Source organism: Oncorhynchus tshawytscha, linkage group LG05 (assembly GCF_018296145.1).
Source record: "Oncorhynchus tshawytscha isolate Ot180627B linkage group LG05, Otsh_v2.0, whole genome shotgun sequence".
NCBI classification, from domain to species: domain Eukaryota; kingdom Metazoa; phylum Chordata; class Actinopteri; order Salmoniformes; family Salmonidae; genus Oncorhynchus; species Oncorhynchus tshawytscha.
Genome location: NC_056433.1, coordinates 87,916,761 through 87,941,023, shown reverse-complemented (window position 1 = coordinate 87,941,023; position 24,263 = coordinate 87,916,761). Strand labels below are relative to the sequence as shown.

General features: G+C 43.0%; 1 protein-coding gene across 2 annotated transcripts in view; it reads right to left on the bottom strand.

The window, feature by feature from the left end:
- Window positions 1–24,263, bottom strand: part of LOC112249698 (tumor protein p63-regulated gene 1-like protein) — an 82,226-nt gene that overhangs the window by 45,009 nt on the left and 12,954 nt on the right. For both annotated transcript variants that reach the window (XM_042322626.1, XM_042322627.1), the window contains exon 4: window positions 9,972–10,148. In XM_042322626.1, the coding sequence (XP_042178560.1) occupies window positions 9,972–10,148 (177 nt within the window). The remainder of the gene's footprint in view (window positions 1–9,971; window positions 10,149–24,263) is intronic.

Sequence of the window (24,263 nt, the reverse complement as noted above, 5' to 3'; positions counted from 1 at the left end):
TCCAACCACAGCTAATAATGCCACCTCCAACCACAGCTAATAATGCCACCTCCAACCACAGCTAATAATGCCACCTCCAACCACAGCTAATAATGCCACCTCCAACCACAGCTAATGCCACGTCCAACCACAGCTAATAATGCCACCTCCAACCACAGCTAATAATGCCACCTCCAACCACAGCTAATAATGCCACCTCCAACCACAGCTAATAATGCCACCTCCAACCACAGCTAATAATGCCACCTCCAACCACAGCTAATAATGCCACCTCCAATCACAGCTAATAATGCCACCTCCAACCACTGCTAATACTGCCACCTCCAACCACAGCTAATACTGCCACCTCCAACCACAGCTAATACTGCCACCTCCAACCACAGCTAATACTGCCACCTCCAACCACTGCTAATACCTCCCCATCCAACCACAGCTAATACTGCCACCTCCAACCACAGCTAATACTGCCACCTCCAACCACAGCTAATACTGCCACCTCCAACCACAGCTAATACTGCCACCTCCAACCACAGCTAATACTGCCACCTCCAACCACAGCTAATACTGCCACCTCCAACCACAGCTAATACTGCCACCTCCAACCACAGCTAATACTGCCACCTCCAACCACAGCTAATACTGCCACCTCCAACCACAGCTAATACTGCCACCTCCAACCACAGCTAATACTGCCACCTCCAACCACAGCTAATACTGCCACCTCCAACCACAGCTAATACTGCCACCTTACAAGAAATCCCGCTATGCCATCCGACGAACCATCAAACAGTCAAAGCATCAATACAGGACTAAGATTGAATCATACTACACCGGCTCCGAAGCTCGTCGGATGTGGCAGGGCTTGCAAACTATTACAGCCTACAAAGGGAAGCACAGCCGCGAGCTGCCCAGTGACACGAGCCTACCAGACGAGCTAAATCACTTCTATGCTCGCTTCGGGGCAAGCAACACTGAGGCATGCATAAGAGCATCAGCTGTTCCGGACGACTATGTGATCACGTTGTCCGTAGCCGACGTGACTAAGACCTTTAAACAGGTCAACATACACAAGGCTGCGGGGCCAGACGGATTACCAGGACGTATGCTCCGGGCATGTGCTAACCAACTGGCTGGTGTCTTCACTGACATTTTCAACCAGTCCCTGATTGATTCTGTAAAACCAACATTCTTCAAGCAGACCACCATAGTCCCTGTGCCCAAGAACACAAAGGCAACCTGCCTAAATGACTACAGACCCATAGCACTCACTTCCATAGCCATGAAGTGCTTTGAAAGGCTGGCCATGGCTCACATCAACACCAATATCCTAGAAACCCTAGACTCACTCCAATTTTCATACCGCCCAAACAGATCCACAGATGATGCACTCTCTATTGCACTCTACACTGTCCTTTCCCACCTGGACAAAAGGAACACCTATGTGAGAATGCTGTTCATTAACTACAGCTCAGAGTTCAACACCATAGTACCCTCAGAGCTCATCAGCAAGCTAAGGAACCTGGGACTAAACACCTCCCTCTGCAACTGGATCCTGGACTTCTGGAATCTGGACTTCTAGAATCTGGACTTCTGGAATCTGGCCGCCCCCAGGTGGTGAGGGAACAACACATCTGCCACGCTGATCCCCAACACTGGAGCTCCCCAGGGGTGCGTGCTCAGTCCCCTCCTGTACTCCCTGTTCACCCACGACTGCATGGCCAGGCACGACTCCAACACCATCATTAAGTTTGCTGACGACACAACAGTGGTAGGCCTGATCACCGACAACGACGAGACAGCCTATAGGGAGGAGGTCAGAGACCTGGCCCGGTGGTGCCAGAATAACAACCTATCCCTCAATGTAACCAAGACTAAGGAGATGATTGTGGACTACAGGAAAAGGAGCACCGATCACGTCCCCATTCTCATCGACGGGACTGTAATGGAGCAGGTTGTGAGCTTCAAATTCCTTGGTGTCCACATCAACAACAAACTAGATTGGTCCAAATACACCAAGACAGTCATGAAGAGGGCATGACAAAGCCTATTCCCCCTCAAAAGGTTCTACAGCTGCAACATCGAGAGCATCCTGACTGGGTGTATCACTGCCTGTTATGGCAATTGTTCGGCCTCCGACCGCAAGGCACAACAGAGGGTTGGTCCAAATACAAACTAGATTGTGCATACGGCCCAGTACATCACTGGGGCTAATCTCCCTAGGACCTCTATACCAGGCGGTGTCAGAGGAAGGCCCTAATAATTGTCAAAGACCCCAGCCACCCCAGTCATAGACTGTTCTCTCTACTACCACAAGGCAAGCAGTACCGGAGTGCCAAGTCTAGGACAAAAATGCTTCTCAAGAAGCCATAAGACTCCTGAACAGGTAACAAAATGGTTACCCGGACTATTTGCATTGTGTGCCCCCCAACCCCTCTTTTACGCTGCTGCTACTCTCTGTTTATCTTATATGCATAGTCACTTTAACTATACATTCATGTACATACTACCTCAGTTGGGCTGACCAACCAGTGCTCCCGCACATTGGCTAACCGTGCTATCTGCATTGTGTCCCACCACCCGCCAACCCCTCTTTTATGCTACTGCTACTCTCTGTTTATCATATCTGCGTAGTCACTTTAACCATATCTACATGTACATGCTACCTCAATCAGCCTGACTAACAGGTGTCTGTATATAGCCTCGCTACTTTTATAGCCTCTCTACTGTATATAGCCTCGCTACTTTTATAGCCTCGCTACTTTTATAGCCTCGCTACTGTATATAGCCTGTCTATTTACTGTTGTTTTATTTCTTTACTTACCTACACACACACACACACACACCTTTTTTCCCCCGCACTATTGGTTAGAGCCTGTAAGTAAGCATTTCACTGTAAGGTCTACCTGTTGTATTCAGCATTTCACTGTAAGGTCTACCTGTTGTATTCAGCATGTCACTGTAAGGTCTACCTGTTGTATTCAGCATGTCACTGTAAGGTCTACCTGTTGTATTCAGCATTTCACTATAAGGTCTACTACACCTGTTGTATTCAGCATTTCACTATAAGGTCTACTACACCTGTTGTATTCAGCATTTCACTATAAGGTCTACTACACATGTTGTATTCAGCATTTCACTGTAAGGTCTACCTGTTGTATTCAGCATTTCACTGTAAGGTCTACTACACCTGTTGTATTCAGCATTTCACTGTAAGGTCTACTACACCTGTTGTATTCAGCATTTCACTATAAGGTCTACTACACCTGTTGTATTCAGCATTTCACTGTGAGGTCTACTACACCTGATGTATTCAGCATTTCACTGTAAGGTCTACTACACCTGTTGTATTCAGTATTTCACTATAAGGTCTACTACACATGTTGTATTCAGCATTTCACTGTAAGGTCTACCTGTTGTATTCAGCATTTCACTGTAAGGTCTACTACACCTGTTGTATTCAGCATTTTACTGTGAGGTCTACTACACCTGTTGTATTCAGCATTTCACTGTAAGGTCTACTACACCTGTTGTATTCAGCATTTCACTGTGAGGTCTACTACACCTGTTGTATTCAGCATTTCACTGTAAGGTCTACTACACCTGTTGTATTCAGCATTTCACTGTGAGGTCTACTACACCTGTTGTATTCAGCATTTCACTGAGGTCTACTACACCTGTTGTGTTCAGCATTTCACTGTGAGGTCTACTACACCTGTTGTATTCAGCATTTCACTGTAAGGTCTACTACACCCGTTGTATTCAGCATTTCACTGTAAGGTCTACTACACCTGTTGTATTCAGCATTTCACTGTGAGGTCTACTACACCTGTTGTATTCGGCACACTTGACAAATAAACTTTGATTTGAACACTTCCACCTCCAACCACTGTTAATAACCTGTTAATAACCACTGTTAATAACCACTGTTAATAACCACTGTTAATAACCTGTTAATAACCTGTTAATAACTACTGTTAATAACCTGTTAATAACCACTGTTAATAACCACTGTTAATAACCTGTTAATAACTTGTTAATAACCTGTTAATAACCTGTTAATACTTTAATGGGCCCTCTGTACGTCAGGAGTGATGGTTGCTGATAATGGGCCTCTGTACGTCTATGTAGATATTCCATTTTTTTAAATCAGTCGTTTCCAGCTACAATAGTCATTTACAACATTAACAATGTCTACACCTTATTTCTGATCAATTTGATGTTATTTTAAATGGACGAAAAAATAGCTTTTCTTTCAAAAACAAGGAAATGTCTATAAGTGACCCCAAACTTTTGAACAGCAGTGTATATTTTTTTAATGGCTATATAAAATATATATATATATATATATATATATATATATATATATATATATACAGTACCAGAAATGTCTATAAGTGACCCCAAACTTTTGAACAGCAGTGTATATTTTTTTAATGGCTATATAAAATACAAATCGAGGTGATGAACGTTTGATCTGCTTCTGTTCTGTGGGGTCGGGGTCTCATCGGGTCCATGGGATGACAACCCAACTCGGGATGAGGAGGGCTTTTAGCGGGTGGAATAGTGGGGACCAATTGGAGGTGTACCTATTAGCAATGCAATTGCTATATCATGGTACAGCTATATAGACACTCAATCATCATTTTACAAACATATATTATGATAAATAGAATTGAAAGTTGTATCTCATTATGGTAAATGGTGAAATAAGTATAGCCAGTTATAATTGTTATGGCTTATCAGATAATAAGAAAAGATAATAAGTATTTACCTGGCTAAAAGAGAGGTAATATAATATCTATTGTTTACATGAAACTCATACAACCATTTTAGATGAAGTTTTGTGGAATAAGGACTGGGGGGGATAAATATATATATTTCTTGTTAACAAACTATAGTTTTGGCAAGTCGGTTAGGACCTCTACTTTGTGCATGACACAAGTCATTTTTCCAACAATTCCAACAATTGTTTACAGACAAATTATTTCACTTATAATTCACTGTATCACAATTCCTGTGGGTCAGACGTTTACATACACTAAGTTGACTGTGCCTTTAAACAGCTTGGAAAATTCCAGAAAATTATGTCATGGCTTTAGAAGCTTCTGATTGACTCAAATGATGTCAATTAGCCTATTGGAGGTGTACCTGTGGATGTATTTCAACGCCTACCTTCCAACTCAGTGCCTCTCTGCTTGACATCATGGGAAAATCAAAAGAAATCAGCCAAGACGTCCACAAGTCTGGTACATCCTTGGGAGCAATTTCCAAACGCCTGAAGGTACCACATTCATTTGTACAAACAATAGTACGCAAGTATAAACACCATGGGACCACGCAGCCGTCATACCACTCAGGAAGGAGACGCGTTCTGTCTCCTAGAGATGAACGTACTTTGGTGTGGGATAAGTGCAAATCAATCCCAGAACAACAGCAAAGGACCTTGTGAATATGCTGGAGAAAACAGGTACAAAAAGTATCAATATCCACAGTAAAACGAGTCCTATATTGACATAACCTGAAGGCCGCTCAACAAGGATGTCACGTTCTGACCTTTATTTCCTATGTTTTGTCATTATTTAGTATGGTCAGGGCAGTCTATGTTTGTTTTAGTATGGTCAGGGCGTGAGTTGGGGTGGGCAGTCTGTTTGTTTTAGTACGGTCAGGGTGTGAGTTGGGGTGGGCAGTCTGTTTGTTTTTCTAGGTTTTGGGTATTTCTATGTTTCGGCCTAGTATGGTTCTCAATCAGAGGCAGGTGTCATTAGTTGTCTCTGATTGAGAATCATACTTAGGTAGCCTGGTTTTCACTGTGTGTTTGTGGGTGTTTGTTCCTGTCTCTGTGTTTTGCACCAGATAGACTGTTTAGGTTTTCGCACATTTATTGTTTTTTTGTTATTTCATGTCTAGTTCCTTTATTAAAGAACATGAATAACCACCACGCTGCATTTTGGTCCGCTTCTCCTTCACCACAGGAAAACCCTTTCAAAGGAAGAAGCCACTGCTCCAAAACCGCCATAAAAAAGCCAGACTACAGTTTGCAACTGCACATGGGGACAAAGATCGTACTTTTTGGAGAAATGTCCTCTGGTCTGATGAAACAAAAATAGAACTATTTGGCCATAATGACCATCGTTATGTTTGGAGGGAAAAAGGGGACACTTGGAAGCCGAAGAACACCATCCCAACCGTAAAGCCCTGGGTGGCAGCATCATGTTGTGGGGGTGCTTTTCTGCAGGAGGGTCTGGTGCACTTCACAAAATAGATGGCATTGAAGGAAGGAAAATTATGTGGATATTTTGAAGCAACATCTCAAGACATCAGTCAGGAAGATAGAGCTTGGTTGCAAATGGGTCTTCCAAATGGAAAATGACCCCAAGCATACTTCCAAAGTTGTGGAAAAATGGCTTAAGGACAACAAAGTCAAGGTATTGGAGTGGCCATCACAAAGCCCTGACCTCAATCCTATAGGAAATTTGTGGGCAGAACTGAAAAGGTGTGTGTGAGCAAGGAGGTCGACAAACCTGACTCAGTTACACCAGCTCTGTCAGGAGGATTGGGCCAAAATTCACCCAACTTATTGTGGGAAGCTTGTGGAAGGCTACCCGAAACGTTTGACCCAAGTTAAACAATTTAAAGGCGATGCTACCAAATACTAATTGAGTGTATGTAAACTTCTGACCCACTGGGAATGTGATGAAATAAATAAAAGCTGAAAGAAATCTCTCTCTACTATTATTCTGACATTTCACATTCTTAAAATATAGTGGTGATCCTAACTGACCTAAGACAGAGAATTTTTACTAGGATTAAATGTCAGGAATTGTGAAAAACGGAGAAAAAAACGATATATACTGTATACACACACACACACACACACACACACACACACACACACACACACACACACATGCATGCATGTATGTATGTAGATATATTTACCCAAACAATATATGGGGGATTGGATGCAGACAATTACATTGATGGAAGAAACCATCTATCCACAATATTAAATCTGATCAAACCCTTAACAAAAAAGAAAAGCTGTTGGCCAGCAAGTGGGTTTCAGAGAGCACGAGGTAGCCAAACCTTATGCGACTGAATAAGTGGGTTTCAAAGAGCACGAGGTAGCCAAACCTTATGCAACTGAATAAGTGGGTTTCAAAGAGCACGAGGTAGCCAAACCTTATGCAACTGAATAAGTGGGTTTCAAAGAGCACGAGGTAGCCAAACCTTATGCAACTGAATAAGTGGGTTTCTAGTGGTTGCCAAACCTTATGAAATAAGTATTTCAGAGAGCACGAGGTAGCCAAACCTTATGCAACTGAATAAGTGGGTTTCTAGTGGTTGAATGAAATGCGACTGAATAAGTGGGTTTCAGAGAGCACGAGGTAGCCAAACCTTATGCGACTGAATAAGTGGGTTTCAGAGTGGTTGAAACCTGAAATGTATTCAGAGAGCACGAGGTAGCCAAACCTTATGCAACTGAATAAGTGGGTTTCAGAGTGGTTGAAACCTGCGAAATGAATAAGTTTTCAGAGAGCACGAGGTAGCCAAACCTTATGCAACTGAATAAGTGGGTTTCAGAGAGCACGAGGTAGCCAAACCTTATGCGACTGAATAAGTGGGTTTCTAGTGGTTGAAACCTGAAATAAGTGGGTTTCAGAGAGCACGAGGTAGCCAAACCTTATGCAACTGAATAAGTGGGTTTCTAGTGGTTGAAACCTGAAATGTTTCAGAGAGCACGAGGTAGCCAAACCTTATGCGACTGAATAAGTGGGTTTCAGAGTGGTAGCCAAACCTGAAATAAGTGGGTTTCAGAGAGCACGAGGTAGCCAAACCTTATGCAACTGAATAAGTGGGTTTCTAGTGGTTGAATGAAATGTATTCAGAGAGCACGAGGTAGCCAAACCTTATGCAACTGAATAAGTGGGTTTCTAGTGGTTGAAACCTGCAACTGAATGGGTTTCAGAGAGCACGAGGTAGCCAAACCTTATGCAACTGAATAAGTGGGTTTCTAGTGGTTGAATGAAATAAGTATTTCAGAGAGCACGAGGTAGCCAAACCTTATGCGACTGAATAAGTGGGTTTCAGAGAGCACGAGGTAGCCAAACCTTATGCAACTGAATAAGTGGGTTTCAGAGAGCTAGTGGTTGAATGAATATGTATTCAGAGAGCACGAGGTAGCCAAACCTTATGCGACTGAATAAGTGGGTTTCAGAGAGCACGAGGTAGCCAAACCTTATGCGACTGAATAAGTGGGTTTCAGAGTGGTTGCCAAACCTGCGAAATAAGTGGGTTTCAGAGAGCACGAGGTAGCCAAACCTTATGCGACTGAATAAGTGGGTTTCAGAGAGCACGAGGTAGCCAAACCTTATGCGACTGAATAAGTGGGTTTCTAGAGCACGTTAGCCAAACCTTATGAAATAAGTGGGTTTCAGAGAGCACGAGGTAGCCAAACCTTATGCAACTGAATAAGTGGGTTTCTAGTGGTTGAATGAAATGTATTCCGAATGTGAATAAGTGGGTTTCAGAGAGCACGAGGTAGCCAAACCTTATGCGACTGAATAAGTGGGTTTCAGAGTGCACGTAGCCAAACCTGCGACTGAATAAGTGGGTTTCAAAGAGCACGAGGTAGCCAAACCTTATGCAACTGAATAAGTGGGTTTCTAGTGGTTGAATGAAATGTATTCAGAGAGCACGAGGTAGCCAAACCTTATGCGACTGAATAAGTGGGTTTCTAGTGGTTGAATGAAATGTATTCCGAGAGCACGAGGTAGCCAAACCTTATGCGACTGAATAAGTGGGTTTCTAGTGGTTGAATGAAATCTATTCAAAGAGCACGAGGTAGACAAACCTTATGCGACTGAATAAGTGGGTTTCTAGTGGTTGAATGAAATGTATTCAGAGAGCACGAGGTAGCCAAACCTTATGCGACTGAATAAGTGGGTTTCTAGTGGTTGAATGAAATGTATTCAGAGAGCACGAGGTAGCCAAACCTTATGCGACTGAATAAGTGGGTTTCTAGTGGTTGAATGAAATGTATTCAGAGAGCACGAGGTAGCCAAACCTTATGCGACTGAATAAGTGGGTTTCTAGTGGTTGAATGAAATGTATTCAGAGAGCACGAGGTAGCCAAACCTTATGCGACTGAATAAGTGGGTTTCTAGTGGTTGAATGAAATGTATTCAGAAAGCACGAGGTAGCCAAACCTTATGCGAATGAATTATTTAAGCCTGAATACCAAATACTGGCAAGTGAGTAGGAAAGGTGTACAGTCCTAAGTCAGAATCGGCCCTCTGGAAAGGTGTACATTCCTAAGTCAGAATCGGCCCCCTGGAAAGGTGTACATTCCTAAGTCAGAATCGGCCCTCTGGCCCTGAATATACAGAGATAGAGTATTAACTGTTGGCATGACAACAGCTCATACAGACTGTTTATTATGGAAATATTACCACAGACAAAAGCAGCTGTTAGAAAGCATTGAAAAGGAGGAATTATTGTAGATGACTTTTGAACAGGAGGGAAAGGGATAAGGAGGAGGAGGAGGAGGAGGAGGAGTAGGGAGAGGGAGTGATGGAGATGGAAGGGAGGGATACTTATGTGAGGAGGAGAGGAAAGAAGAGAAGAGGAGGAGAGGGAGGGGTACTCACGTGAGGAGGAGAGGAAAGGAGGAAAGGAGGAGAGGAGAGGGGTACTCACGTGAGGAGGAGAGGAAAGGAGGAAAGGAGGAGAGGAGAGGGGTACTCACGTGAGGAGGAGAGCAAAGAAGGAGAGGAGAGGGGTACTCGCATGAGGAGGAGAGCAAAGAAGGAGAGGAGAGGGGTACTCACGTGAGGAGGAGAGCAAAGAAGGAGAGGAGAGGGGTACTCGCATGAGGAGGAGAGGAGAGGAGGAAAGGAGGAGAGGAGAGGGGTACTCGCATGAGGAGAGGAAAGGAGGAAAGGAGGAGAGAGGAGGAGAGGGGTACTCACTTGAGGAGAGACCGCTGGGGGAAGCTGAAGTTGCCATGGGAGATGCGGTCTATGAAGTTGAGAGGGATTTTCTGTATCTGCTCAATGTTGAGCATGATGAAGTCGTACTTACAGACCAGCAGGGAGTTGTCTGTGATCAGAACTACACGTTCTTTCTCGTTGTTCCAATGGTCAACCCTGGAGAATAGGGGTGAAGTATTTATCATTTACTTAACAAAGTAAGGTCTCAATCTGTATTGCGGAAGTTCAGCGTTACAACGTGATTTAAATTGAAATGCAATGTCTTCCGCGTTAGCGGAGACTGGATTCACGGTAAACGCTGCATTGATTGGCACAATTGGAAATGACCTTTAAAGGCCCAGTGCAGTGAAAAAAGTGATTTCCAACACTATGAGATTGGAATAATACTGTGAAAATTATGATAATGCCCTTTGAGTGTAAGAGCTGTATGAAAAAGACTGCCTGAAATGTCAGATTGTTTGGGTGGGATAGGGTTTTGGCCTGCCTTATGACATCACCAGGTGAGCAATTAGTTAATAGACCAATAAGAAAGAGAGTTCCGAATCTCTCTGCCAATAACAGCTAGTTTTCAGTTTTCCCCTCCCCATTCAGACAACTTTATAACATGTAGACAATATATAAATAATAAATATATAATATAATAATAAAATCATCCTCTAATTATAACTGAATTATCTGGTACTGATAAAACGTTACAGCTGTTCTGGTAACTGCATTAACACATTCTCCAAACAACTTCCATTTTGACCACTCATCCAAACAAGTCAGATGAAAACACAGAGTATGAAAACTTCCTCTATAGCAGAAGCAGATTCATTACTACCAGCCACTCCAGCCAATCAGTGAATTAGACAGACACACACACAGACACTCCAGCCAATCAGTGAATTAGACAGACACACACACAGACACTCCAGCCAATCAGTGAATTAGACAGACACAAACACAGACACTCCAGCCAATCAGTGAATTAGACAGACACAAACACAGACACTCCAGCCAATCAGTGAATTAGACAGACACAAACACAGACACTCCAGCCAATCAGTGAATTAGACAGACAAAACACAGACACTCCAGCCAATCAGTGAATTAGACAGACAAACACAGACACTCCAGCCAATCAGTGAATTAGACAGACACAAACACAGACACTCCAGCCAATCAGTGAATTAGACACACACACAGACACTCCAGCCAATCAGTGAATTAGACAGACACAAACACAGACACTCCAGCCAATCAGTGAATTAGACAGACACACACACAGACACTCCAGCCAATCAGTGAATTAGACAGACACACACACAGACACTCCAGCCAATCAGTGAATTAGACAGACACACACACAGACACTCCAGCCAATCAGTGAATTAGACAGACACACACACAGACACTCCAGCCAATCAGTGAATTAAACAACAGGAACACACACTAGTGATGTGCGGGTTGACTCATAACCCGCAGTCCCCACAGTCAACTTCATCTTCCCCCAGCGGTCTCTCCTCAGGCAGTTAACCCACTGTTCCTAGGCCGTCATTGAAAATAAGAATGTGTTCTTAACTGACTTGCCTGATTAAATAAAAGGTAAAATAAAAAAATAAAAAATAATTTAAAAAAATATCTGCGGGGCAGGTGGGTTTAGGGTCATTCAATACTGTGTGGTTGAAGGGTTGAATAAAGAGAAAAGAATCCATAAATGTATCATTCTTCTTCTATTTACATTCGGAAGGTACTCGGACCCCCTTGACATTTTGTTATGCTACAGCCTCACTCTGTTTTCTACCATCCGTCAGCCTTATTCTACAATGGATTAAATATTAAGAAAAAAAACATCCCATGATGACAAAGAGAAAACAGGTTTTTAGACATTTCTGACCAGGAATTAAAAATTAAAAACAAATACCTTATTTACATAAGTGTTCAGACCCTTTGCTATGAGACTTGAAATTGAGCTCAGTTGCATCCTGTTTCCATTGATGTTTCTACAACTTGATTGGAGTCCACCTGTGGTGAATTCAATTGATTGGACATGATTTAGAAAAGGCACACATCTGTCTATATAAGGTCCCACAGTTGACAGTGCATGTCAGAGCAAAAACCAAGCCATGAGGTCGAAGGAATTGTCTGTAGAGCTCCAAGACAGGATTGTGTCGAAGAACAGATCTGGGGAAGGGTACCAAAAAATACCTGCAGCATTGAAGGTCCCCAAGAACACAGGGGCCTCCATCATTCTTAAATGGAAGAAGTTTGGATTAACTCTTCCTAGAGCTGGTCGCCCGGCCAAACTGAACAATCGGGGGAGAAGGGCCTTGGTCAGGGAGGTGACCAAGAACCAGATGGTCACTCCGACAGAGCTCCAAAGTTCCCCTGTGGAGATGGGAGAACCTTCCAGAAGGACAACCATCTCTGCAGCACTCCACCAATCAGGCGTTTATGGTAGAGTGGCCAGACGGAAGCCACTCCTCATTAAAAGGCACATGACAACCCCCTTGGAGTTTGCCAAAAGGCACCTTAAGGACTCTCAGACCATGAGAAACAAAATTCTCTGGTCTGTTTTAACCAAGATTGAACTCTTTGGCCTGAAAGCCAAGCATCACGTTTGGAGGAAACCTGGCATCATCCCTACGGTGAAGCATGGGGATTGCAGCGCTGTGCTGTGGGGATGTTTTTCAGCAGCAGGAACTGGGAGACGGAAAGTTCACCTTCCAACAGGACACCGACCCTAAGCACACAGCCAAGACAACGCAGGAGAAGCTTCGGGACAAGTCTCTGAATGTCCTTGAGAGGCCCAGCCAGAGCCCGGACTTGAACTCGATCGAACATCTCTGGAGAGACCTGAAAATAGCTGTGCAGCAACACTCCCCATCCAACCTGACAGAGCTTGAGAGGATCTGCAGAGAAGAATGGGAGAAACTCTCCAAATATACAGTACCACTCAAACATTTGGACACACCTACTCATTCAAGGGTTTTTCTTTATTTTTACAATTTTTTACATTGTAGAATATAGTGAAGACATCACAACTATGAAATAACACATATGGAATCATGTAGTAACCAATAACGTGTTAAACAAATCAAAATATATTTTATATTTGAGATTCTTCAAAGTAGCCACCCTTTGCCTTGATGACAGCTTTGCACACTCTTGCAATTCTCTCAACCAGATTCACGAGGTAGTCACCTGCAATGCATTTCAATTAACAGGTGTGCCTTGTTAAAAGTACATTTGTGGAATTTCTTTAATTCTTAATGCGTTTGAGCCAAACAATTGAGTTGTGACAAGGTAGGGGTGGTATACAGAAGATAACCCTATTTGGTAAAACACCAAGTCCATATTATGGCAAGAACAGCTCAAATAAGCAGAGAGAAAGCAAAGCACCATGATGAAACTGGCTCTCATGAGGACCGCCACAGGAAAGGAAGACCCAGAGTTACCTCTGCTGCAGAGGAGAAGAGAGAACTCTAACCACAGTTAGGGACCGTCTGTAAAGGTGCTGTCTTTAACAGCATCATAACAGCTGCTAGTATTTCAACCACAGTTAGGAACCGTCTGTAAAGGTGCTATCTTTATCAGCATCATAACAGCTGCTGGTATTTCAACCACAGTTAGGGACCGTCTGTAAAGATGCTATCTTTAACAGCATCATAACATCTGATAGTATTTCAACCACAGTTCGGAACCATCTGTACAGGTGCTATCTTTATCAGCATCATAACAGCTGCTGGTATTTCAACCACAGTTAGGGACCGTCTGTAAAGATGCTATCTTTAACAGCATCATAACATCTGATAGTATTTCAACCACAGTTCGGAACCGTCTGTAATGGTGCTATCTTTATCAGCATCATAACAGCTGCTGGTATTTCAACCACATACAATATGAAGTGAAATATTATCAGAAACATGTTGGGTCGTTTTCACAGTTTTCTATTTCCTGATGTTAATAGAAAATCTGTCCCGTTTATTTTGAGTTGTTGCATTTTCTCCCCTGTCCCTAAATGTCTTTGCTTCACTAAAGAAGATGTGAACTAGATTGAAGCATTCCATTCTTTTGATTTATGCCATTATTCTCATGAGTAAGAGTTGCCAAATCTAGTGCATAGGACCTGTATTAAATGATCATGTTTACGCTCAACATAGCTACTACATATGAGCACTCGCTCCAGAATGGGATAAGGAACCTTTCTATTTTACTCAGCTGAATTCAATCATATTTTTCTAACTATAAAAATGATATAAAATAATGTCAGGGGACTTATAAGCATATCTAGTCTGATAAATGAACAAGCCTACAGCCCTATAGCCAGATAACATACAGTATCTAGTCTGATAAATGAACAAGCCTACAGCCCTATAGCCAGATAACAGACAGTATCTAGTCTGATAAATGAACAGTCTATAGCCAGATAACATACAGTATCTAGTCTGATAAATGAACAGTCTATAGCCAGATAACAGACAGTATCTAGTCTGATAAATGAACAGTCTATAGCCAGATAACATACAGTATCTAGTCTGATAAATGAACAAGCCTACAGTCTATAGCCAGATAACAGACAGTATCTAGTCTGATAAATGAACAGGCCTATAGCCAGATAACATACAGTATCTAGTCTGATAAATGAACAGTCTATAGCCCTATAGCCAGATAACATACAGTATCTAGTCTGATAAATGAACAAGCCTACAGCCTATAGCCAGATAACATACAGTATCTAGTCTGATAAATGAACAGCCTACAGCCTATAGCCAGATAACATACAGTATCTAGTCTGATAAATGAACAGCCTACAGCCTATAGCCAGATAACATACAGTATCTAGTCTGATAAATGAACAGTCTATAGCCAGATAACATACAGTATCTAGTCTGATAAATGAACAGCCTACAGTCTATAGCCAGATAACAGACAGTATCTAGTCTGATAAATGAACAGCCTACAGTCTATAGCCAGATAACATACAGTATCTAGTCTGATAAATGAACAGTCTATAGCCAGATAACATAGAGTATCTAGTCGAATAAATGAACACCCTATAGCCAGATAACAGACAGTATCTAGTCTGATAAATGAACACCCTATAGCCCTATAGCCAGATAACATACAGTATCTAGTCTGATAAATGAACACCCTATAGCCCTATAGCCAGATAACAGACAGTATCTAGTCTGATAAATGAACACCCTATAGCCCTATAGCCAGATAACAGACAGTATCTAGTCTGATAAATGAACACCCTATAGCCAGATAACATACAGTATCTAGTCTGATAAATTAACAGGCCTATAGCCAGATAACATACAGTATCTAGTCTGATAAATGAACAGGCCTATAGCCAGATAACATACAGTATCTAGTCTGATAAATGAACAAGCCAACAGCCCTATGGCCAGATAACATACAGTATCTAGTCTGATAAATGAACAAGCCTACAGTCTATAGCCAGATAACATACAGTATCTAGTCTGATAAATGAACAGTCTATGGCCAGATAACATACAGTATCTAGTCTGATAAATGAACAGCCTACAGTCTATAGCCAGATAACATACAGTATCTAGTCTGATAAATGAACAGCCTACAGTCTATAGCCAGATAACATACAGTATCTAGTCTGATAAATGAACAGTCTATGGCCAGATAACATACAGTATCTAGTCTGATAAATGAACAAGCCTATAGCCCTATAGCCAGATAACATACAGTATCTAGTCTGATAAATGAACAAGCCTACAGCCCTATGGCCAGATAACATACAGTATCTAGTCTGATAAATGAACAAGCCTACAGCCCTATGGCCAGATAACATACAGTATCTAGTCTGATAAATGAACAAGCCTACACCCTATAGCCAGATAACATACAGTATCTAGTCTGATAAATTAACAGGCCTATAGCCAGATAACATACAGTATCTAGTCTGATAAATGAACAGGCCTATAGCCAGATAACATACAGTATCTAGTCTGATAAATGAACAAGCCAACAGCCCTATGGCCAGATAACATACAGTATCTAGTCTGATAAATGAACAAGCCTAGTCTATAGCCAGATAAATACAGTATCTAGTCTAATAAATGAACAGTCTATAGCCAGATAACATACAGTATCTAGTCTGATAAATGAACAGTCTATAGCCAGATAACATACAGTATCTAGTCTGATAAATGAACAGGCCTATAGCAGATAACATACAGTATCTAGTCTGATAAATGAACAAGCCAACAGCCCTATGGCCAGATAACATACAGTATCTAGTCTGATAAATGAACAAGCCTACAGTCTATAGCCAGATAACATACAGTATCTAGTCTGATAAATCTATGAATAACAAGTATCTAGTCTGATAAATGAACAGCCTATCTATAGCCAGATAACATACAGTATCTAGTCTGATAAATGAACAGCCTACAGTCTATAGCCAGATAACATACAGTATCTAGTCTGATAAATGAACAGTCTATGGCCAGATAACATACAGTATCTAGTCTGATAAATGAACAAGCCTATAGCCCTATAGCCAGATAACATACAGTATCTAGTCTGATAAATGAACAAGCCTACAGCCCTATGGCCAGATAACATACAGTATCTAGTCTGATAAATGAACAAGCCTACAGCCCTATGGCCAGATAACATACAGTATCTAGTCTGATAAATGAACAAGCCTACACCCTATAGCCAGATAACATACAGTATCTAGTCTGATAAATGAACAGGCCTATAGCCAGATAACATACAGTATCTAGTCTGATAAATGAACAAGCCAACAGCCCTATGGCCAGATAACATACAGTATCTAGTCTGATAAATGAACAAGCCTACAGTCTATAGCCAGATAACATACAGTATCTAGTCTGATAAATGAACAAGCCAACAGCCCTATGGCCAGATAACATACAGTATCTAGTCTGATAAATGAACAAGCCTACAGTCTATAGCCAGATAACATACAGTATCTAGTCTAATAAATGAACAGTCTATAGCCAGATAACATACAGTAGGACCAACTCATATTCTGTTCTTCTGAAATACATTTTCTTCATATCATAATGTTTCTTCAGACTAAAATAAATAATGGATTTATTGTGATATTATTGATTTAATACACTTTTTAAAATGCAGCTCCACACTGTCACGTCTACCCCAGCTCCACGCTGTCACGTCTACCCCAGCTCCACGCTGTCACGTCTACCCCAGCTCCACGCTGTCACGTCTACCCCAGCTCCACGCTGTCACGTCTACCCCAGCTCTACGCTGTCACGTCTACCCCAGCTCCACGCTGTCACGTCTACCCCAGCTCCACGCTGTCACGTCTACCCCAGCTCCACGCTGTCACGTCTACCCCAGCTCCACGCTGTCACCTCTACCCCAGCTCCACGCTGTCACGTCTACCCCAGCTCCACGCTGTCACGTCTACCCCAGCTCCACGCTGTCACGTCTACCCCGGCTCCAGGCTGTCACGTCTACCCCAGCTCCACGCTGTCACGTCTACCCCAGCTCCACGCTGTCACGTCTATCCCAGCTCCACGCTGTCACATCTACCCCAGCTCCAGCGCTTGGCGTCGCCTGTTTACTAAACACCGGGCCTGGCAACCCTCATTACGCCCACCTGGCAACCCTAAATACGCCCACCTGGCAACCCTAAATACGCCCACCTGGCAACCCTAAATACGCCCCCTGGCAACCCTAAAGACGCCCACCTGGCAACCCTCATTACGCCCACCTGGCAACCCTCATTACGCCCACCTGGCATCCCTAAATATGCCCACCTGGCAACCCTCATTACGCCCACCTGGCAACCCTCATTACGCCCACCTGGCAACCCTAAATACGCCACCTGGCAACCCTAAATACGCCCACCTGGCAACCCTAAATACGCCCACCTGGCAACATTTAAATACGCCCACCTGGCAACCCTAAAGACGCCCACCTGGCAACCCTCATTACGCCCACCTGGCAACCCTCATTACGCCCACCTGGCATCCCTAAATATGCCCACCTGGCAACCCTCATTACGCCACCTGGCAACCCTCATTACGCCCACCTGGCATCCCTAAATACACCCACCTGGCAACCCTAAATACGCCTACCTGGCAACCCTCACACCTGGACTTCATCACCTCCCTGATTACTCCCTCTTTATATAGCACCACCTAGCATCACTCTACAGGCAGTTTTGGTTCAGTTTTCATGTCCAGATGCTGCTCTTGTTTTCTCCATGTTTGTTATTATTAAACTCACCATTTTCAACCTGCTTCCTGACTCCCTGCATCTACGTTACACATTAGCAGCTTGTAGCCAGCGTGTATACGTAGAGGCGTGGAGAAGCTAAATGTGTTCATGTTAATTACCGGTCAATTACCGTGAGACCGGCAGACCACGCTCCCTCCCCTCCCCGCCACACCCATAGTAGCAGACACAGAACAAATGGAAAAACAGGTTGATTCTGATTGTTGTTCAAATTGAGAGATCAATGAATAAAAACACCTAGTGAATAAATAAAAACAATCAGAAGGAACAGAAATCGAGAACTCAAGAGAAGACCGGCTATGTGCTCACTGCCCACAAAATGAGATGGAAACTGAAAAGCACTCCCTGACCTCCTGCCCAATGTATGACCATATTAGAGACACATATTTCCCTCGGATTACACAGATCCACAAAGAATTCGAAAACAAATCACAGCAGCAAGATTTGTGACCTGTTGCCACAAGAAAAATGCAACCAGTGAAGAACAAACAACATTGTAAATACAATATGTTTTTTTAGAGAGAGAGAAGTAGAGAGCCCTAGAGCACACAAAAAACTATACATACCTCGGCCTGAACATTAACGCCACAGGTAACTTCCACAAAGCTGTGAACGATCTGAGAGACAAGGCAAGAAGGGCCTTCTACGCCATCAACAGGAACATAAAAAGCAACAATTAGGATCTGGCTGAAAATACTTGAATCAGTTATAGAACCCATTGCCCTTTACGGTTGTGAGGTCTGGGGTCCGCTCACCAACCAAGAATTCACAAAATGGGACAAACACCAAATTGAGTCTCTGCATGCAGAATTCTGCAAAAATATCCTCCGTGTACAACGTAGAACACCAAATAATGCATGCAGAGCAGAATTAGGCCGATACACACTAATTATGAAAAAACAGAAAATGTTCTACAACCACCTAAAAGGAAGTGATTCCCAAACCTTCCATAACAAAGCCATCACCTACAGAGAGATGAACCTGGAGAAGAGTCCCCTAAGCAAGCAGGTCCTGGGGCTCTGTTGACAAACACAAACAGACCCCATAGAGCCCCAGGACAGAAACACAATTAGACCCAAACAAATCATGAGAAAACAAAAAGATAATTACTTGACACATTGGAAAGAATTAACCTAAAAAAAACAGAGCAAACTAGAATGCTATTTGGCCCTAAACAGAGAGTACACAGTGGCAGAATACCTGACCACTGTGACTGACCCAAACTTAAGGAAAGCTTTGACTATGTACAGACTCAGTGAGCATAGCCTTGATATTGACAAAGGCCGCCGTAGGCAGACATGGCTCTCAAGAGAAGACAGGCTATGTGCTCACTGCCCACAAAATGAGGTGGAAACTTCAACTCATCTAACTGAAGATAGAGAATGAAATGCTCCTCCATTATTCATCATAGATGATGACAAGGAGAGAGAAAGAGGAGCATTTAATTCTCTAGCTTTCTTCCACCCCCCTCTTTCTTCCACCCCCTTTTCTTCCACACCCCTCTTTCTTCCACACTCCCCTCTTTCTTCCACACCCCCTCTTTCTTCCACACCCCCCATCTTTCTTCCACACCCCTCTTTCTTCCACACCCCCTCTTTCTAACACACCCCCTCTTTCCCCCCCCCTCTTTCTCTTTTTCTAACACACACCCCTCTTTCTAACACACCCCTCTTTCTTCCACCCCCTCTTTCTTCCACCCCCTTTTCTTCCACCCCCTTTCTTCCACACCCCTCTTTCTTCCACACTCCCCTCTTTCTTCCACACCCCCTCTTTCTTCCACACCCCCTCTTTCTTCCACACCCCTTTTCTTCCACACCCCCTCTTTCTTCCACACCCCCTCTTTCTTCTTTCTTCCACACCCCCTCTTTCTTCCACACCCCTCTTTCTTCCACACCCCTCTTTCTTCCACACCCCCTCTTCATTCCTTCAGCACCTCTGAGTCTAAGGGGAGCTGAGAAATGTTGGTATTATTAATTGATGTCATGAGGACCTCTGTCTGAATGTGTTGTTTGTGTCTCACACAAACACACGCACACACACGCACACACACACACACACACACACACACACACACACACACACACACTTAGTCCCTTGCCCCTGTGCATACAAGTAATTAACAATGGCATGGATTCTCTCTCACTCTCTCTTCCACAGCTCGGTGAGCCAGTAGCACGTGGCCTCAGCCTCCGTCTCCGCCTCCGTCGATCCTCAGACTTCTGCTAGGAGCCTTCAGGGTCTGGGTGGATAGTTCACTGAGGCAAGTCAAAACAACAGCAGAAGAAAGAGCTGAAGTAACTTTGACTGATACAATAGGATGACTTTAATCTGGACTGGACAGATAGGATCACTTTAACCTGGACTGGACAGATAGGATGACTTTAATCTGGACTAGACAGATAGGATGACTTTAATCTGGACTAGACAGATAGGATGACTTTAATCTGGACTAGACAGATAGGATGACTTTAATCTGGACTAGACAGATAGGATGACTTTAATCTGGACTAGACAGATAGGATGACTTTAATCTGGACTAGACAGATAGGATGACTTTAATCTGGACTAGACAGATAGGATCACTTTAATCTGGACTAGACAGATAGGATGACTTTAATCTGGACTAGACAGATAGGATGACTTTAATCTGGACTAGACAGATAGGATGACTTTAATCTGGACTAGACAGATAGGATGACTTTAATCTGGACTAGACAGATAGGATCACTTTAATCTGGACTAGACAGATAGGATCACTTTAACCTGGACTGGACAGATAGTATGACTTTAACCTGGACTGGACAGATAGGATGACTTTAACCTGGACTAGACAGATAGGATGACTTTAATCTGGACTGGACAGATAGGATCACTTTAATCTGGACTAGACAGATAGGATCACTTTAATCTGGACTAGACAGATAGGATCACTTTAATCTGGACTAGACAGATAGGATGACTTTAACCTGGACTGGACAGATAGGATGACTTTAATCTGGACTAGACAGATAGGATGACTTTAATCTGGACTGGACAGATAGGATGACTTTAATCTGGACTGGACAGATAGGATGACTTTAATCTGGACTAGACAGATAGGATGACTTTAACCTGGACTAGACAGATAGGATCACTTTAATCTGGACTAGACAGATAGGATGACTTTAACCTGGACTAGACAGATAGGATCACTTTAATCTGGACTAGACAGATAGGATGACTTTAATCTGGACTGGGCAGATAGGATGACTTTAACCTGGACTAGACAGATAGGATGACTTTAATCTGGACTAGACAGATAGGATGACTTTAACCTGGACTGGGCAGATAGGATGACTTTAACCTGGACTGGGCAGATAGGATGACTTTAACCTGGACTGGGCAGATAGGATGACTTTATGGGGTCATCCTTTAATCTGGCCATTTCAGATTAAATGATAACCTGGACAACAGAGTAACTCCTCAGGCAAGCAGCACTTGTGTCTGTGTTGTGTGTGTGTCTGTGTAGTGATGTGTGTTAATCTGTGTCTGTATCAGATGGTGACTGTATCTGTCTGTGTGTGTATCTGTGTATCTGTGGACAGTGGATGTCTGTATCTGTCTGTGTGTGGATGCGTGTATCTGTCTGTGTGTGGTGCGTGTATCTGTCTGTGTGATGTGGATCTGTATCTGTCTGTGTGTGTGTGTGTGTGTCTGTGTGGTGTGTGTGTGTGTGTGTGTGTGTGACAGTGTGTGTGTGTTGTCTGGATATATAGATAGGATCACTTTAATCTGGACTAGACAGATAGGATCACTTTAATCTGGACTGGACAGATTCCTGCTAATCTGGACTAGACAGAAGAGACTTTAATCTGGACTAAATGGCATGACTTTAATCTGGACTACAGGGCTCTGGATCCAAACCTGGACTAGACAGATTGGTTCCTGAACTGGACTTGACAGATAGGATCCCATTTTGACATCTGAAAATCTTTAATCTGGACTAGACATTGACTTTAATCTGGACTGGACAAATGTTCACTTATTTTATTTGACAGGGCTTTAACCTGGCAGACAGATTGGAAAACATTCCTGGACTCAGATATTTCTGACTTGTAATCTGGAAATCACCATCACATCATTTTAATCTGGACTGGCAGATGGAGAGTCAATCTGGACAAATGAGTCTGACATCACTTATAACCTGGACTAGACAGATGGATGACTTTAATCTGACTAGACAGATGGATCACTCAACCTGGACTAGACAGATCAGGATCACTTTCCTGGACTGTCAGATGGGATCACTTTAATCTGGACTAGACAGATAGGATCACTTTAATCTGGACTAGACAGATGGATCACTTTAACCTGGACTAGACAGATAGGATCACTTTAATCTGGAGACAGATAGGATCACTTTAATCTGGACTGGACAGATTCAGGATCAAATCTGGACTAGACAGACAGGATGACTTTAATCTGGACTGGACAGATAGGATCACTTTAATCTGGAAGACAGATAGGATGACTTTAACCTGGACTGGACAGATAGGATCACTTTAATCTGGACTAGACAGATAGTGACTTTAACCTGGACTAGACAGATAGGATGACTTTAACCTGGACTAGACAGATAGGATGACTTTAATCTGGACTGACAGATGGATGACTTTAATCTGGACTAGACAGATAGGATGACTTTAATCTGGACTAGACAGATAGGATCACTTTAATCTGGACTGACCCGTGAGATAGGATCACTTTAATTGGACTCCACAGATAGGATCACTTTAATCTGTCTTTGACAGATAGGATGACTTTAATCTGGACTAGACAGATAGGATCACTTTCCCTGGACTAGACCAAGGATCACTTTAATCTGGACTGACAGATGGATCACTTTAATCTGGACTGTGACAGATAGGATCACTGAATCTGGACTGACAGTAGGATGACTTTAATTTGGACTTACAGATAGGATGACTTTAACCTGGACTAGACAGATAGGATCTTTAACCTGGACTGGGCAGATAGGATCCCTGGACTAGACAGATAGGATGACTTTAACCTGTTGGGCAGATGGATGACTTTAATCTGGACTAGACAGATGGATGACTTTAACCTGGACTGGGCAGATAGGATGACTTTAACCTGGACTAGACAGATAGGATGACTTTAACCTGGACTAGACAGATAGGATCACTTTAATCTGGACTAGACAGATAGGATCACTTTAACCTGGACTGGACAGATAGTATGACTTTAACCTGGACTGGACAGATAGGATGACTTTAACCTGGACTAGACAGATAGTCATCCTAACATTGACTGGGCAGATAGGATGACTTTAACCTTGACTGGGCAGATAGACCGCATGGGGTCATCCTACGTGGCCACTTCGATTAAATGATACCAACAACAGAGTAACTCCTCAGGCAAGCAGCCGCGTGTGTGTGTGTGTGTGCGTGTGTATCTGTGTGTGTGTGTGTGTGCGTCTGTATCTGTCTGTGTGTGTATCTGTCTGTGTTGTATCTGTCTGTGTGTCTGTGTGTGTCTGTATCTGTCTGTGTGTGTGTGTGTGTGTGTGTATATATATATAAATATATATATAACGCCTTCTTCCTGCTTCCTGCTTCGTCAGGAAGAGACTGTCTGTGTCCTAAATGGCACTTCATTCCCCACAGGGCTCTGGTCCAAAGTACTACATTGGTTCCTGAACTTATTTTGTCCCACGACCCCATTTTGACATCTGAAAATTCTCGCGACCCCACCCATTCTGTAATGAACAGCCAATGTTCACTTATTTTATTTGGGGCTATGGCAGTCAATTGTAAAACATTCGATCAGTATTTCTGATTGTATTCTCAAATCACCATCACATCATTTTAATGTGTGGCTATGAGAGTCAATTACAAATGAGTCTGACATAATGTATCTTATCTCACCACCACTAATGAGATGGGTGTGGCTTGACGCATGTCCCCTCAGAGCTTCTAAAAGTCAGGGGGGCGTGTCCCCTCATGTCAGGGG